At 55.9% G+C, this 16,984-nt stretch overlaps 1 protein-coding gene across 6 annotated transcripts in view; it reads right to left on the reverse strand.

Annotated features, from left to right (window-relative positions):
• Positions 1 to 16,984, reverse strand: part of Shank3 (SH3 and multiple ankyrin repeat domains 3) — a 56,965-nt gene that overhangs the window by 19,048 nt on the left and 20,933 nt on the right. For all 6 annotated transcript variants that reach the window (XM_071609345.1, XM_071609346.1, XM_071609349.1 and 3 more), the window contains exons 13-19: positions 14,544 to 14,737; positions 13,535 to 13,648; positions 8,152 to 8,227; positions 7,781 to 7,863; positions 7,266 to 7,390; positions 7,029 to 7,161; positions 6,004 to 6,084 (exon numbers count right to left, since the gene is read on the reverse strand). In XM_071609345.1, the coding sequence (XP_071465446.1) occupies positions 6,004 to 6,084; positions 7,029 to 7,161; positions 7,266 to 7,390; positions 7,781 to 7,863; positions 8,152 to 8,227; positions 13,535 to 13,648; positions 14,544 to 14,737 (806 nt within the window). The remainder of the gene's footprint in view (positions 1 to 6,003; positions 6,085 to 7,028; positions 7,162 to 7,265; positions 7,391 to 7,780; positions 7,864 to 8,151; positions 8,228 to 13,534; positions 13,649 to 14,543; positions 14,738 to 16,984) is intronic.

A 16,984-nucleotide genomic window follows, 5' to 3' on the forward strand; every position in this document is an offset into this window, starting at 1 on the left:
AGAGAGAGACTATCCCAGATCACAGGCCCAATAAGAGGGCAGTCAACTGCCGCACCATCTAGAAACCACAGAAGTAAACATGGTGGAAAGTGCTTCCTCCTAGCAAGATGTGCTGCCACTTAGGCTGTGGGAGAACCTAATCCCAGGGACCCAAAGCCATGTGCACACAAAGTATAGCAAAGCAACTATTATGGCTCATGAGGTGAGGTGCTGAGGCCAAGTGAGAATTACTTTCAAAAGGAAAGAAATCAAGAATTCTGCAAATGGCTGGGCGCGATGGTGTAGGCCTATAATCCCAGTGTCTTGGGAGGCTGAGGCAGGAGGATCGTGAGTTCCATGCCAGCCTCAGCAATGGTAAGGCCCTAAGCAACTCATTGAGACCCTGTCTCTAAATAAAATACAAAATAGGGCTGGGGATGTGGCTCAGTTGTTGAGTATCCCTGAGTTAAATCTCTGGTTCAATCCCCCCAAATTTTGCAAATGACAAAAAGATGATGAGGTTGGGATAAATTCCCAACCAAATTAGAAAACACACTCTTGAATAAATTATTCTTGATACTTAAAAAAGGAAATGAAGCCCACTAGGAACCAGGTCCAGGCACTCCCACCAACCACCTACATGGGTCATCTGGGTGTGGGGCAGGACACGCTGGGCCCAAGTAGTGTGACAACTCTCCTGCCACCTCCTCCACAGCTGGGAGAGGTACACAGGCCACAGCACCCTGGAAGCCCAACTCTATCACTGGATGGCAGAACCAGAATGTCCCAGAAGTAGCTTTGATTGTCTGCCCCAAGGCACAGAAAGGAGTCCTGGAGGAGAGACTTTGTCATCTATTTTTAATACCTGAAAGGACAACAGATCCAGGAGACTTGGGGGCAGGGGAAGCACAGGGCTGCAGGTCCTGAGAGAGAAGTGGGCTGGGGGCCAGTGGATATGAAGCGGTAGATGGAGGGATGCTAGGTACACAGAGGATGTTCACAGACACTATGCCTGGGGCCCCAGGGCCACTGCAGGCTTCCATCTGGGCCTGGCTTCCACCTGTGTAAGAAGTAGAGGCAGCGGTAGCAGCCAGGCCCAAGAGCTCATCAGACACTGGTCCTCAGTACCCAGGCCCAAGTGACTCTGTTGCCACCTGGATATTGTCCCTTGCAGCCAGGCTGGACATACAAGCTTGAAAGGATACTAGGATGGGGCATGAGAGGGGGTAGCAAAGGCAACAGCCTGGCAGGGGACCCCAGATCCCTGCTCTAAAGGGACTGTCAGCTCTGAGTCAGCCCTGCAAACAACCAGCACAGGAGCAGGGCCCACAACCCAGCTAGAGCCAAACACCCCAACCCCATCCTAGCACCCAGCTTCTCCAACTCCAGATTGGACCCCTCAGAGCCCCTCTTCTCTCCAGCTCTAGGCCATGGCACATGCAGTGGCCTCCACCAGGGACTATCTTAGCTCCTCTCCACCAGGCTGCCTCCAGCTCCCACCTTCCCCAGCTCCCCTGGGTCCTAGGGTCCATTGCTGTGCCTCCCTAGCATATCCCAGAGAGTCACAACTCTAGGGACTCCCCATTCATCCTTCCTAGCCCTTCTCCAGGCCCCTACCAGGTCCCCCGGGAGAATCCTGGGTGTGCCCAGGATGCCAGACCACCCAGACTTGGACTGGAGTCTCATACACCAGTGCTCCCCACAGGCGTGAGGTAAGGCTGGGCCTGGGGACACAAGCAGATGACTTACCCCCTTTTCTTCTCCGAATGGAGGCTTGGAATCAAGAAACAGAGCAAAGGGAATAAGAGGCAGGTTTTATCCCATGGCACGCGGGCCCATTCTCCACATTCAATTCCTTGTCCCCATATCTACAAACCCCACCTCCCCAAAGCCAGGCCCTCACAGATCCGCCCCTGGTGTCCCCCTCCTTATCATGAGCACAAATCTGCTCAAATGCCAGTTGGTTAATATGTGGCCTAAAACAAGAAGGAGAAAACCAGCACAGGCAGGAACATATGCACACACATGCATATACACACTCCAAGTCCAGTCACACAAGCACACCATGCACACACACTCCCACAAGTCCACTCACATATGCACACATGAGCACATGTACACACCCACAAGTCCATTCACACATGCACACACATGCATACCCATGAGTCCATGTGCACGTGCATGTGTATGTACAGACATGACCATACACAACGATGTCCAAAACTAAACCATACTCGGTCCAGTCAACTGTCTGTTCAGGAAAAAGGCAAAATCCCCCCAAAAATTTAATTTCAGAGGCCACTGAAATTGATAGTTACCCTTGAGCATTCTTTGCAAAGTAGGGCTGGAGTGTGTGGGGGCACGGGGGTGTATGATTGGTGATGGAACCCAGGGCCTTGCCATGCTAGGCAAGGGCTCTACCACTGAGCTGCACCCTCAGCCCCAAAAGGAGTTTTTAACAAAAGGCAGGACAAGCATATTCAGCAGGGAAACCTTTTCCAGACTGAGGCCAGTGACAGGGACACTGGGCATGGAACCGACCCCAACCTCTCACCACAAAGAAAAAGGAACTTAGTGATTACAGGGAACTAATTTCTCCTAACAAAGTCATGAATGAATAGAAGTTAGCTTGGACCTGCCAGCTCCCCCAGAGCCGGGGTCTCCACTGAGTTCTGGCCCCACTCACATCAGGACAAGCCAAGCAGAGTCTCGGGTGAGGAAACCCCAATAAGGAAAGGAATTGGGAGTGCTCTGTGCTTCCTCGTCTACTACCTCTTGCTCCTCCTGTCACCCCCACATCTGCCCACTACTACAACCTTCGTTTCCTGGGACCAGCTTTCACTCACAGGAGCCCCTCTCCCCGCCTTCTCCTCCTCCTTCTCTTCCTCCTCCTCGTCCTCCAGCAGGGCCTGGCCTCATACTCCACATGGCAGGAGCCACTTCAGCATGAGCCACAGCCCACTTCCCCATCACCTCGCACACTCTTCTCTTCGGGTGTTCAGGTCATCGTAAAGGATCACAGAGTCCAGGGGGCGGTTAGCTCCTGGCCATGTGAGGGCAGGACATGTGTGTCGTGACTGGTGGTAACCCCACACCTCTCATGTCTACCTCTTAAAAGCACAAGTTCTGGATTGGGAATGGCATCTCAAGCACCTGGGGACCTCGACTGCTGGCCTGCTTCCACGCACCGCGAATTTCCAGAGGGGACTGGTCAGAGGTGGCTGCCGTCCTCGGGAAGCAAGGTGGCTCCCCCAGCCACTGGCTTCCCAGCCCTTCTCAGAACACAGAACCGTGAAGAATCTGGGTCCAGATTCAAAAGAAACTGTCATCCTAGGCTAAAAAATGTAGGCAGAGGCTCTGCGCTAAGCTGCCCTCTTGTCTTCCCCTAGACTCAGATCAGGAAAGCCTGCTGCCATGGGTGAGCTCCTCTGGACCACCAAAGTCTGCAGAGCAAACCCAACCACCTTTCCCTGTGGCTCTGGAACAGAGGGGAAGATCTGCCTCTTCCACTCACTGTTTCTGTCGGCAGAGCAGCTCAGGAGTTTTAACAAAGGCAGGACAAGTGGATTCAGCAGAGAAACCCGTGCCAGGCTGAGGAGTTATTCCGTATTCACAGTGCAGAGTCCTTGGTCCCGGGGTGACGGTGCTCAGGTTGCCAGAATCAATCTGTGCAGACCAGGAGGACCCCTTCCAAACACGCAGCCTCTGACAGGCGGCTGCACTCACCCATTCTACCTGGTGTCCAACAAGACCCAACTGCCTCCTGGTGCTGGCTGATGGACCCATGTGGGTCAGGTCAGCTCTGTGACTGACCACAGACCCACAGGACCCTGAGACCAGAAGTGTGTACCGCCAAGGTCTTGTGCCTCCAACTGCTGCTACCCAGAGCCTGTCATTAAGCCACTGCTCCCTCCTCTCCTGTCTCTGTCTCTGTCTGGTGATTTTTAAGACTTTTCTGTTTGTCTATGGTATTCTGAAGTTTGACTGTGATCAACCGAGACATAGATTTATTTCTATTTCCCTGATTGGAACTTCTTCAAACTGGAGTCTCACACCTTTGTTCACTTTGGGGAAATTCTCAGCTATTTATTGTTTGAATATTGCCTCTGTTCTTGTTCTTTCCCTCTAGGACTCCCAACAGATAGGTGCTGGGCTCTTCCCCTAGTGGCTTTCTGCCTCCATCCCCTAACTGATCTCCTCAGACTTACCTTCAGTTTCTTTTTTCAGCTGGGTCTAGTATACTGTTTATCCCAGCCACATTTTTTTTTTTTTTTAAATCTGGAACTATATTTTTTTGTCTCCATAACAAGTCTTCATGGATGTTTGTTAAATGGGCTTATGCTTTTGTGTTGTTGTTCTGTCTTCTTATCTTTCATTAGTTCTTTCAATTCTATTATCTTACTTTATTCTCTTTCATACTCCTCTGATTCCGAGTTCTTGTGGTGCTGATTCTAGCTCCTGTGCATAGTTCCAGCTTCCCCACTTCCCACAGACCCACAGCCAGCTGTGTCTTCCAGGAGAGCTGAAGGTCTCGATCTCCAAGCTTGAGTTCATAGGGAATGGACTGGTTTGGGGGCCACCCATCACTCTGGCTCAAGCTTGCTCTCTTGGCTACAAAGCCTCACAAAAGGATCCTTGGGTCAGAGCTTGTCTTGGGACAAAACAAATGCACTACTGCCCAGGGCCCTATCCTACTGGAGCTTCTTCCTTAGGGAGCCCACTCACGATCTGAGTTTGTATGGGGGCTTCAGAATTCCCAATCATAGACTGTAGGAGGATCAGCTTCCCCTACTCTACCGGCTTTGATTTCTCTCTTCATTTTTGAGACCTGGGGATTCCTTTTCTTTCTTTCTTTTTTTTTTTTTTTCCTTTTTCTTTCTTTCTTTGAGTTGTCTGTATATGTGTGTGTTCATTTTATTTTATCCAGAGTATTAGGCAAAGAAAATCCTGACCATGTCAGCCCAGTCTATCTTGGTAGTTGCTTCCCACACTGAACTAAATCACAGTCAAGAACAGGACAGCCAAGCTTGTGTCCAGGACAGGGTCAGGGCCCAGTCCATGAGCTAGCACAGGGATATCTCTGGGGGCCAGAGGAAGGATTTCTTCTATGACCATAGCCAGAGTAGAGCCTAGGATAGGGACTAGGCTCCAACTGGAAGGGAAGAGCACATCAACTGTCACATGTGTTGAATGTGCTCATGGCGGGGCTGCTGCTGGCTGGGATGTACCACAACAGGGCTCTCAACAGTCATGTGCATCAGCACATGACCACAATAAGGTTGCACACGCAAGACATGGTCATGCAGGGGAGACCTGCCCACAACAGAGCTTTTCAAGGTTACCTGTGTGTGGACGTGATCGTGTATATTGCCACATGCTCACAACAAGGCTATTAATGAGTACACATCCAGACCGAGCTGGGTGATCTGGGGTTGTGCCTGCAATTTGCCCTCCAAAGCCCAACACACTCTTGTTCACCCCCCAGTTCATGAAGCCCCATCCTATCACCTGCCAGAGGTGCTCACAGAGGCCTTGGAGGTTAGAGGCTCACTTGACCACCATGCACACAGGTGCAACAGTCACACACACATAGAGAGGCGACCCAGCCAGTACCTGGCAGAGCCAGAAACACACCCAGGTTCCCCAACCACTCCTCCTTCCTCACTTGGAAAAAATGCAGATGCAAAGTCAGAGTAAGACGTGGAAAGTCAGGAGCAGCATATGCACATATACATGCATACATGTGCGAACACGCTGCAGGGTCAGACCGTGCCCCCTGCCATCTGTCCAATTTATCCCCAGGTCTGTCTTCAGCCCCACTGCCCAGCCCTTCCACATGCCATGCCCTTGCCCCACAGGCACCCACCCCTCCAGCACTCTGTCGGCTCCCACACCCATCATCGGTCCTTCCTACTGTCCCTGCCTGACCTCAGCCCCAGCTCAGCATCCCTAGCCTCCCACACAGCCTCTGCCCACCCCGCTCTGGGCCTTGTGACCTAAGCCAATGGCCCCCCCAGTGCTCACCGAGTTCCTCGAGTTCGGCAGTCATGGACTTGGAGCGCAGGGTCAGTGTGGTGCTGGGAGCCCTCTTCGGGGGGGGTGGGGCTGCAAAGAAGAGGGAGGCCTTGGACCTCCTGTCCAGCAGCAGACGGCGCGGCGTGGCCAGGTGTAGGTGCCACTTGCGCTCTACCGCCTGGATCTCCTCGTACTCCCGTGAGGATGAGTCGCACTGAGCCAGGATCTTGTTCAGGCTGCGGCTGGATGCAAACTTCTTCATGGCGTGGGGAGCTCAGGGAGTGCAGGGGCTGGGGTGGTGGGGGCCTCTGGGGCCCTCGGGATCCCCAGAGCCCAGGCCTCAGAAGGCAGTTAACGGTACCAGTGGGGGTCAGGGTGCCAGCTGGCTCTAGTCTGAGTACCCACCCTGCAGGCTCTGAGGACCCAGCGAGGGGGCACTGGCGCCATGGGATGGGGGTTGGGAGGGTCTCCTGCCAGGCTGGCTCCTGCTGCTCCAGAGCTCCCCCAGGGGCCTGGTGGCCACTGCCCTTGGAGGACCAGGGTGTGACCAGCCAAGCCCAAGGCCTGGGCTGGGCCGGGTGGCAAGGCCTCCTGGGCCCGGCTGTGCAGTGGCGGCGGCGGCGCGGGGAGAAGACGCTTTTCCTCTTCCCTCAGGTGCCGCCTCCCCCTTCCCTCCGACAATAAGCAGCAGCGTCAACCTCACAGTTGCCATAGCAACCCCGGCCTCCAGGCAGCTGCTGGCAGAGTCGGGGAAGGAGGGATCTGCCAGGCCAGGAGCTGGGGATTCCAGGAAAGGGGGGGGGAAGGGATCTGAGGGGGCAATCTGGGGTCAGAGGTCAGAGGTCAGGTGAGGGCCAGGGTTCTCACACACCGCCTGGAAAGCAACCTAGGCTACACACAAGTATTGGATGAGCTCCGTCTATTAAGCCGCATCCAGGTTCAGTAGCCCAGAGTCAGGGTGGGCCTGAGGTAAGGGGCTCAGGTCGGGAACCCAGGGGAGAGTCCAGGCCAAGCCCACGAACCTCAGCCCTCACCTCTGCGCCGAGCCCCGTCCTCCTCTGGCTTCCTGGTCACAGACACGACCTTCATCACCAGGCGGTTGCCACCCTGGCGGATCAGGGCCACCACCTGCTTGTGTCCAACCTTCACCACATTCACCCCGTTCACCTAGGACAGATGGGCCGCTGGGTAGGCGCCAGGCATGTCCCCCCCGCCCCCAGTGGTTGGGGCCAGGACCCCACCAGGCTGTGCAGGCCCAGGCTGGGGCTCACCTCAATGAGGAAGTCTCCAGTGCGTAGTCCCGCCCTCCAGGCCACACCCTCCACATCCACTGACTCCAGGTACTGGAGCGCAGGGAAGGCCGGCGTGGGTGTGAACTCCTCGATGGGGGTCTCTGCTGCAGGGGGAGCAGGAAAGGTGCCTCACCAGTACGGCTCAGGTGGGGGCGGCCAGCACACAGCAGCCTCCACACAGCTCAGCTCATGGAACATGTGACAACTGTGGCAGAATGACCTGGGACAGGGAGGGCAGCAGGGAGGGCAGCAGGCAGGGCCACCCAGCCCAGGAATCCAGCACCGACCCCCATTCCCCGACCAGAAAGGCCCCCACTCTGCTAGGCTCCTTGCAGAGTGGAAAGCAGTGGAGGAGGTGGCTCTGCCCTGTCCCAGGGAGCCCCACACTACACAGCCAGAGCCAAGGCAGAGGCAGGAGGAGCCATGGGAGACGGTGGGCAGCGGGCAGCAGGACACAGAGAATACCCAGCACCACACGGCACTCACCCCCTTACCTTTGGCCCCCCGGAGCACGAAGCCAAAGCCCTCGTGTTCCCGTTTCTGTAGGACAGCCACCTTGTCATCAATGACGTAGTCACTGACGGAGGAAAGCAGGGGCGGGGGGTAAGGCTAGCCTGGCAGCTGGGGAGCATGGCAGCCAGGCTTACCCCACAGGGTCCCACAGGGTCCCCCACAGTACAGATCATCCCAGGATTGCCCTAGGCCGACCTGCACTGCAGAATGCAGAGGTGGCCAGGCACCTGGTCCTCACCTTCCTCCAATCTCCGCACACCCTGGCCCTCCCTCTCACCACATGTCCCACCCCACACCTGCCAGGCCCCACCAGTGTCCCTGTGTGTCCATACCCTGTCCCACCTGCCAGTACCTGTGTGAAGTGAGGCTGTCATAGGAGCCCACCGTGTAGTGGCGGAAAAGCCGCTTCGTCCGGTCCTCCCGGGTTTCTGGAGGGAGTATCAGGAGCTGAGGAATGGCCATGACCTCCAACTGGCTGAACTGCTCTCGACTAAGCTGCTCAGTCTGTCCACACACACCCTTGGCCTGGTTGTACCCAGATGGAAGTGGGGACCCCAACTTCTGGGGTCCTGGGTCCAGAGGTCTGAGGCAGGAAGGCTCAGGGGACCATGCAGGGAATTCTGGCCTCCGGCAGCCAGGGCCCAAGTGGGTAGCAGCCATGGCTTCTCTCTCCTGAACAGCACACAGCTGAGCACAGGAGACCAGACAAGGCCAGGGCCATCCAGTCAGTGAGCACAGGAGAAAGCCTGAGGGGCGTGTGAGACCAGCCACGTGTAAGCTGTGCTCACGCTTGTGAGCATGTGTCTGTGACCCACAGAGTGTGCAGCACTGTGCTCTTGCACGAGCATGAGTGGATTTCAGCATGTGCCAGTACACATCTGCGTGTCCGTGACCCGCACTCCCATGCAGAGTTGTGCTGTCCACCACGGGCACCAGCCTGGAAACAGCACTGAACTCTCCTCTGTAGGCCTGATGTGCACCCCTAGGGTGTCCCTTGCTGCAGACCTGCCTCTGAAATGTGGGAAAAGATTCAGGGGGGAAGCTGGGTCCCCCTTCCCTGACCTCACTGCATCCCATGGAAGTTTATCCCCATCTGTCCTTTGATCTCAAAGTCCCTCGTGGCCACTGTGGAAGTGGTCAGGTTGCCAGCTGCCCCCTCGTCCTTGCTGGTCTCCTGAAAGTCTGGCCCACATTGCCAACCAGGACCTCAGGTGGGCTCCAGGCTGGCTCCTCCGGCAGGTTCCTCATGCTTCTGGTTCCACACTTGAGGTCTCCAAAGACCCTGGGGTGGCACCCCTACTGCCTCGCATCTTACCCTCAGGGGCTCCCTCCCTCGTTTTCTCTTACTACAGCGTTCTCAAGATTCATTTTTAACTTCACCAAGTATTTATTGAGCTCCTACTATACACCAGGCCCTGTTTGTTTTAGTTCTAAGAACACAGCAGAGAACAGAGCAAAGTTTCTGCCCTTGTGGAGTTAATAAGCTATTCTGTAATAGATGTGATAAATAACAAATATATAACACATCAAAGGTTGGCAAGTGCTCAAGAGCAAAGAAAGCATATCAAGTATGCAAAGACAGTATGGTTCCAGGGCATCTCAAGAAGGCCTCACCTGCAAGGACAGCCAAGCAAAGGCTCAGGGACATGGGGGTAAGGGCCTCCAAGAATGGGGCTATCAGGGTGGAGCCCATGTGTTGGCCACCAGCCTAGGGTATAAGAGACGGTGTGGAACACCATGCAGCTGGAGCAAAGGGAGCCAGAGAGTCACCAGAAATGAGATCAGAGGGAACCTACAATGTCTTGTGACCTGTCTCCCCAATAACTGTGAGTTCCTTGAAGGAAAAGACCACATCTTATTCTCTGTATGGTCCCAGTGCCTAACACAGCACCTGGCACCTAACAAGAAGAGAATATGGTGTTCAGCTACCTGGGTGCGTGTGTGGATCTATACTGCATGAACAAAACAAAACAAAGTGAATGAATGTATAAAATGGATGGGTGGGTGGAGGTAGAGAGAGGATAGATAGCTGGGCTAAAGAGGGATACATACATGTACGGATGGATGCACAGATGGATGGACTGACTCAGAAAGAGGGTTGATGGAGAGATGGATGATGAACAGACAGATGAACTGGGTGGCTTGATGGAGAGAAGGACGGATGGATGGATGGATATGTGGGTGGAAGGATGGATGGATGGATGTGGATGGGTAGATGGGTTGATAGAGAGATGAATGGATTGATGAATGATCAATAGAGGTACAGGCAGATTGGGTAGGTCTCCTGAAAGGGGTGGGTGCACAGGGGTGGGTGGTGGGTGGAGGGGATGACTGGCTGAGTCAAAGGAGAGATGGAGCAGATACACACAGAGATGAAGCCATAGCTAGATAGGAGGAGAAAGAGTTCCTATTCACACCAGAAGACATGGCTATTAACTGGCACAGTGGCACATGCCTGTAATCCCAGTGGTTCAGGAGGCTGAGGCAGGAGGATTGCAAGTTCAAAGCCAGCCTCAGCAAAAGTGAAGTGCTAAGCAACTCAGACCCTGTCTCTAAGTAAAATGCAAAATAGGGCTGGGGGTGTGGTTCAGTGCTCAAGTGCCCCTGATTTCAATCCCTAGTACCACCACCACCACACCCCCACTGCCAAAAAAAAACACAAAGACACGGATGTGAAGAAAAGCACGGGTCCAGATTTCAGGCATGGCAGACTTCCATAAAGGCAAGATTCTCAGTAAGGCAACTATCTCCTTGGAGCCTCTCCTTACAGAGTCAGAAGATTTATCTTGGAGGGTCCCTAGGTGCTAGTCACCTGTATTCTCATCACCCTGGCCCCTTCCACACACACACCCACTTGCTGTGGCTGAGTCCCTCTGTGACATGCCCACATTGTCCATTCTGAAGCTCAGAAGTCAGCATAGATCACGCCTAAATACCATGCAGATGTGGCTTCAGATCCCTCCTGGCTCTCACCACACTCCTCTCCAGGTCGACCGTCATAGAAATGCCTACACTGCCTGCTTGCCCAAGGACCCCAAACTTGCATTCACTAGCCTCTAGCTATGAACTAACCTCTCATTTTTAGTTTTTTTTGTCAACCAAACACATAGTCTTTATTATAAATTCATTCTCTGGTTTTGTCAATCAGACACATGAAAATCTACTGGAGAGAGAACATCCAGAAACAGCCCCCTAATGAGAACCAAAGGGGCGGGGAGGGAGGGACAGTGCAGCACCCCAGCATACTGGACCTCAAGGTCCCTGCACAAACTGGTCTCAGCATTTACTGTCCTCACAGTTCAACTCCCTGAGCCTGCAACAGTGCCACACGAAGCCCATCTCTGCTCAGTGCCTGTCTTCTGGTCCTGGAGCAAATGCTGACCCTGGACACCAGACAGGCCTGTGTTCCTCAGCACAGTGTCCCCTCCTGGGCCTGTAAGTCCTTCTCTGTCCCCACTCTGGTCCCTGAATCAGATTTTTTTTTTTTTTTTTTTTAATCTGAGCCTGTAGGAAGCAGGTTCCTATTGCTAATCTGCTCTCTGGCCTCTAGCAGAAATGCACCTGAGTCCCAGTGGGAGGTTCTGCCCAGATGGCGAACTGGGCCTGCGGCTCAGGTCAGAGGGAGGCCACTGCTGCTCCTACCCACTGCCTACAAGCTGCCTCTGCAGAGCCCTAGGAGCTCCCATCTACCCAAGTACCTCTGACAACCTTCCCTAGTTACACACCCTAATCTGCAGCTCCATCTAGAGGCCCTGCAGCTGCCTTCAGGTCTCAGGCCATGGTCCCCGCACTGGCTACTCTGTGGCTCTCTCTCTTCTCTGTGAACTTCTAACAGCTCTGTCCCGCTGGGATCTTGACCCTGACATTAAAACACCTGCACAATCAAGCAGCCCTGGCCTGGTCAACTCCTACCACAACACCACCCTTTCCCTCTACCCCAAAGCCACATGACTGGCTCCAGGCTCCCCACTTCAGCCTTGCCATCCCTCACAAGGCTGCCTGCCTATGTAACAAAAAGACCCTACCCTTCAGGCTGAGGCATCCCTTAGAAATGGTGAGTAAAAACTGGCCCCACCTCCTGGGACTGCAGTCTACCACCTGACGGATGAAGTCCTAAAACTGAACTGCTCAGGTACAAGGAGTGACACCATGTGTGGCTCTATAGCACTGTCTGGGCCTGACGCACAGGGACACCCTCTCTGGCTCCTTCAAGACAACCCAGGGAGCTCCCGCACCCACAGGCCCCACCACAGTGGCACAGCACACCCACCTGGCTGCCAGGCAGGCCTGCTCTGCTTGGTGCCTGGGCCAGGCCTCTGAGAAGCCAGCCTAGGTGCAGCATGGGGCACACCAGTGAACACCTGCTCCTGAGTTCTGGTTCCAGCCCAAACTTCCCTCCCTACCAAGTTTCAGACTGAGGTCTAAATGTACCTGTACCCACAGTTTTCAAACGAGAACCTTTGTGACCCATACTAGGGGAGCATAGGACTGGCTCCTCTGCCTCGGGCATAGAGATACCACCCTTCCTCCTCTCCTGTCCAGTCAGACCAGAGCCCAGATCTCTAAAATCATTTCCCACCTGGACCCCACTACACCCACCCTTCACAGACACAGAAAAAGGGATCCAGGCCCTTCCACACTCCAGAAGGGCTACCAGGAAGACCTCAGGAAGTTAGGGAACAGCCATAAGAGAAAGCAAAGGCTAGCCAGCAATAGACCAGCAGCCGAGTCCTGCCTCCCTAGGCCTCTGCCTCCCTAGGCCTCTGGGCAGAGGTACTGGCCACAGAGGGGAATGGGCTCCCCTGGGAAACTCACACCAGGGAAGGGGACCCAGCAACCCTACACCCAATCCTTTCACACGCAGAGGAGGGAAATAGATACCTACATCCAGACACAGAACACAACTACTAGCGACCACTCAGGAGGGGCTCCTTCATCCCATTAGTTCTCTGGGCCAGAAGTAACTTCATGGGTCTGCCTAGGTTCTGAGGGCTCACTGCAAAGTCAGATCCCAGACCTGCAGCCAGCCCGTGTAGTGAGCTCCAAAGGACCAGCCACCGAATCTACTAGAGGACCAGAGGGAGCCTTTCTGGAAGCTCAGATATTCAGCAAGCTTGGACTAAGGCCGTTCCACCTGGAGGAGCTGCAGCCTTCATCTTCACGTTGTTCTTCTTGCTGAGGACAGGGGCCATCCCTCACTGGCTGCCCTCAGACCACCACAGCCCCAGGGTACCTACAACTGCCCCTGGGGGCCCAACTGGCCTCATTTCCTCTTGGCTAGTCCAGGCCTCCTGCTCTGCCCACTTGGACAATCTGTCCACTTTGGAAAAACGCCTCTTTTCTCACACTGACCTCCTTACTGGTCTGCCAGCCACACATGAATTGCAAGCTCCTAGCACCTGGTATTTCTGTGAGGACTATGCAGGAGGGGTGGTTACAGTCACAGGAGTCACGTGTGGGATCACTCACACAGAGGCATGGTCACGAGGGTGTGCCTCCTGTGGGCACATCACAGGTGTTTCTGTGGCGTGTACGGTACCAGGTTGCATGCACACATAACCCACTGTGTACACACTGTGTCAGTGTTATGTGCACAAGTTTCCATCTACTTTGGGTGTGTCTGAATGCACTCCTCGTCTTTCCTCTGTGAATGTCCACATTTAGTGCCCAAGAGACCCAAGGGAGGCTGGAAGGGCGGTGTCCTCAGGAACTGCCTGGGGGCCTAGGTCACTCACCACGCCGTGTGTCATACTGTCGCATCTGCACCTCCTCCACACAGTCAGCTGGGAACCAGCCTGTGCGACCCTTCACGGTCCCCTCCCAGAAGCCGCCTTCCCCGATGCTGAGCACTGGAGAGACAGAAGCCAGACAGGATGTGAGAGCAGTATGGAGCTGCAGGACAGTGGCCTCCCGGCCTCCTCAGGAATGGATTCTGCCCATAACCCTCACCCTGGCTCCCCTTCTCTTCCCACATCCTCCTAGATTCTTCCCTGGGAAGATTTTGGGACCCAACAGAAGAGGGAAAGGAACAGATGGGCTCGGCACAGGACAAGCATGTGGGGGACAGATACACACAGATGGACACACTAGATGGGACAGAAGGCAGAGGCAGGGGCCACTCCTGCTCTTGTCCCCAATGACCACTGTCCCTCCTGGCTCTGACACCCACCCAGAGGTCACAGCCAAGAGCTCAGGGTCATTGTGCTATGGCCAGTGGGCTAAACCACATGATGTACCAGGAGGGCTGCCCTCACAACTGCTTCTACCTGAGGCTCCCATGCCTTCTGCCCCAGAACACTGGAGGAAGGGGCCCGGTGATGACACAGACCCCCATGATGAGGGGCTCAGACCCCCAGAAACAGCTCCATGACAGAAACGTTCATAGTACACAGACACCCACAACTGTCAGGTCTCCCCCAGGATGACAAGCGCCCCACCATATCCCTAGAATTCCCATGGAAGAAGCCTTGGAAGTGACACATGCCAGGAAGCTCTGTAATGGGATAGTAGGGTCCTTCAAATACAGGGACCTGGTGACATCAGCCCCAATCATGACACCGAAGCACCCATGACAAGAGCTGAGGCTCTATCATGACAAGCAGAGCCACATGACAGGAGTCCAAGGGCCAGAGCCCTTCACGGGGACACAAGAAGCCAGCAGGGCTCATCCAGCAAGGCCAGGGCCACCCCCACCAGCGGACCACCAGGCTCCACCACGCCGGCCCCGCCCCCCGCGCCCCTCACCCTTCACGGCCTCGCCGCGGTGCAGCGGGATCTCGCCCTCGCCCTGCGGGCTGTGCGCCTTCACCGCGATGAACTTGCGGCCGGGGACGGCGCTGTAAAGTTTCCTCTTCGGGCCCCGGGGCGGCGGCGCGGGGGACGCGGGGGGCGCCGGGCCCGGACCGGGCGCAGGGCCGGGGCCGCCGGGCCCGCTTGGGCTGTAAACGAACACGTAGGTGACGGACGCGATGCCGGGGGGCAGCGGGCACGCGAAGCCGGCGCCCGGGGCCTCCATGGCGCACGGCCCGGCCCCGCCGCCGGCCTCACCGCAGCCGCCGCCGCAGCGCCCGCCGCCCGCCCGCCGCCCGCCCGCCCGCCGGGGGCCCGGCCCGGGGCCGCTCCATGGGCCGCGCCGCCGCGCCCGGCCCGCTCCCGCCAGCGCACGAGCCGCGCCCGCTTAGGGCTCCGGGGCCGCGGGGCTGCGCTCCCGGGCGCGCCGGGCTCGCTCCATGCCGCGGCCGCCCCGCGCCCCGCCTCCTCCGCCGGCTCCTCCCTCTGCGGGCGGCGGCGGCCGCCTGACTCCCGCCCAGCTAGCCCGCGCCCTCGCCGACCCCCGCCGGACCCAGCAGGGGTGGGACGTGAGGGGGCCAGTGTGGCTGCTGGGTGGGCGCAGGGGATGGCTGGGCGGGTCTCTGGGCACCCGAAAAGACGCCTGTGCTGGGGAAGGGCAGGAGGGGTGCAGCGTGTCTGGGAGCCTGGCCTCCTCACGCCCTATGCCCCAGTCCCCTCCCTCCGGGCCTGTGTCCTCTCGTCCTGGACACCTGCCCCTGCTGCCCCTGCCTACTGCATGCTCACCACCCTCTCCAGACCACTCCTCAGACCTGGGCACCGAGCCTGAGGTCTCCATCCTCCACCTCCACTCTGCTCAAAAGCCTGCCCTAGCTCCCTAGCGCGGAACAGGGCAAGTTCTCCCAGACTGGAGCACTTACTACGCTCCGGCCTCCCGCGTGGGCACCTTCCCTCTCCTTCCTCTGAGCCCTTCACCACACTGCAACCAACTAAACGACTCTGATCTTGCCCATTCTGCTGGCAATTAAGTTACCCACTCTCAGCTCCAAACTCCTCCAAACTCACCCTTCTAGGCTCCGCTGTATTGTACTGGGGCCAGACCCTGAAGATAACATTTCTGGGCTTTCCAGGCTCACGCCAGGCTCAGCCAACAAGGGGACTCAGAGCCCCACACCACGACACAAAAGCCATCCTCTGGCCATTGACCACAGGTTTCCTCTGCCCTGACGCTGTCCTTCCTGAGTGCACCAAACTTCCTTGATCCCCCTCCTGAGGGCCACAGACCCCTGTCCACTCACCAGAGCAGTCCAATACCTAGGTCACTGCCCCCCTAATTGCTTCTTTATATTGGGCCCAGCTGTCCATGTCCTAAAACCCAGTTGGGGCCCCTCTTGTTAGCTCCCAACACATGAGACACAGGCACCTATCCGATATTTATAGGGAAGAACCCTGCCATCCTACAGAGCCAGCAAGCTGGGGTCATGACATGGCAAGTCTTTGTTTTGCACCTGCGGCTGCCACAGGGCTCAGGCTCAGGAGAAGCCCTTCTGGGAAGCGGCAACATCCTGAATGCATCCTTTCAGCCACAGGGCCATTTGCCCCTTAGAAGCCCAAGGGGTTATGTGAAAACTTCAGGAGAGAATGGCAATTTGGGGCAAGACAGGCAGCCTTCAGGGTCCAGCAAGTCTAGGCATAAACAAACAGACACTGAAGTCAACACTGAGTTGGGGCTGCATGAGTAGGGGCAAGAGTACAGAAAGAAAGTCTTCCATGAGCTCCTGCTATACCTCAAGCCCTCTGCCAAATACCTGGGCCCAGGTAGCCAACTCCTAGTCCCATGACTTTTCTGAACTAAACTGGGCATCAGGACCCCTATCTACAGCACAGGGACACAGTCTAATAAGTCACTGAAGTGAATGCAGATGACACATTTGCTGTTCTGTTCAATGGTGCACCAAGTGATAGGATTCTAAGAACTAGCTGCCATCAGAAAACAACACACTGTTATAATACTTTCCTCCAACAATGTTTTCAAACACCTTCTATGTGCTTGGCTCTTGGAAAACAGTGGGAAGCAAAGACAACTCCTGCTCTCAAGGTACAAGGAGCACAGGCACCACAACCAGCAGGGCTGCCCATGCAGTGCATCAGGGTCACAGCAGACACGCCTCTACAGCACCCTGGAAGGCTTTTCAAAGGGAACGCCTTGGATGAGATTATCCCACCTTACCAAGGAGGAGCCCAGCACAGTGGCAATCTGAGAGCAACGGCACCCCAAGCCCCTCTGTGCAGCCTGCTGCTTCAACAGGCTGCAGTCCACACCTCCTACTGTAAGTCCTGGGGACTCCAAAACCCTCAAATTCCCTACTTTCTCAGTGTCCTGGGGCACAGGGGGT

This window comes from Marmota flaviventris, chromosome 3 (genome assembly GCF_047511675.1).
Source record: "Marmota flaviventris isolate mMarFla1 chromosome 3, mMarFla1.hap1, whole genome shotgun sequence".
NCBI classification, from domain to species: domain Eukaryota; kingdom Metazoa; phylum Chordata; class Mammalia; order Rodentia; family Sciuridae; genus Marmota; species Marmota flaviventris.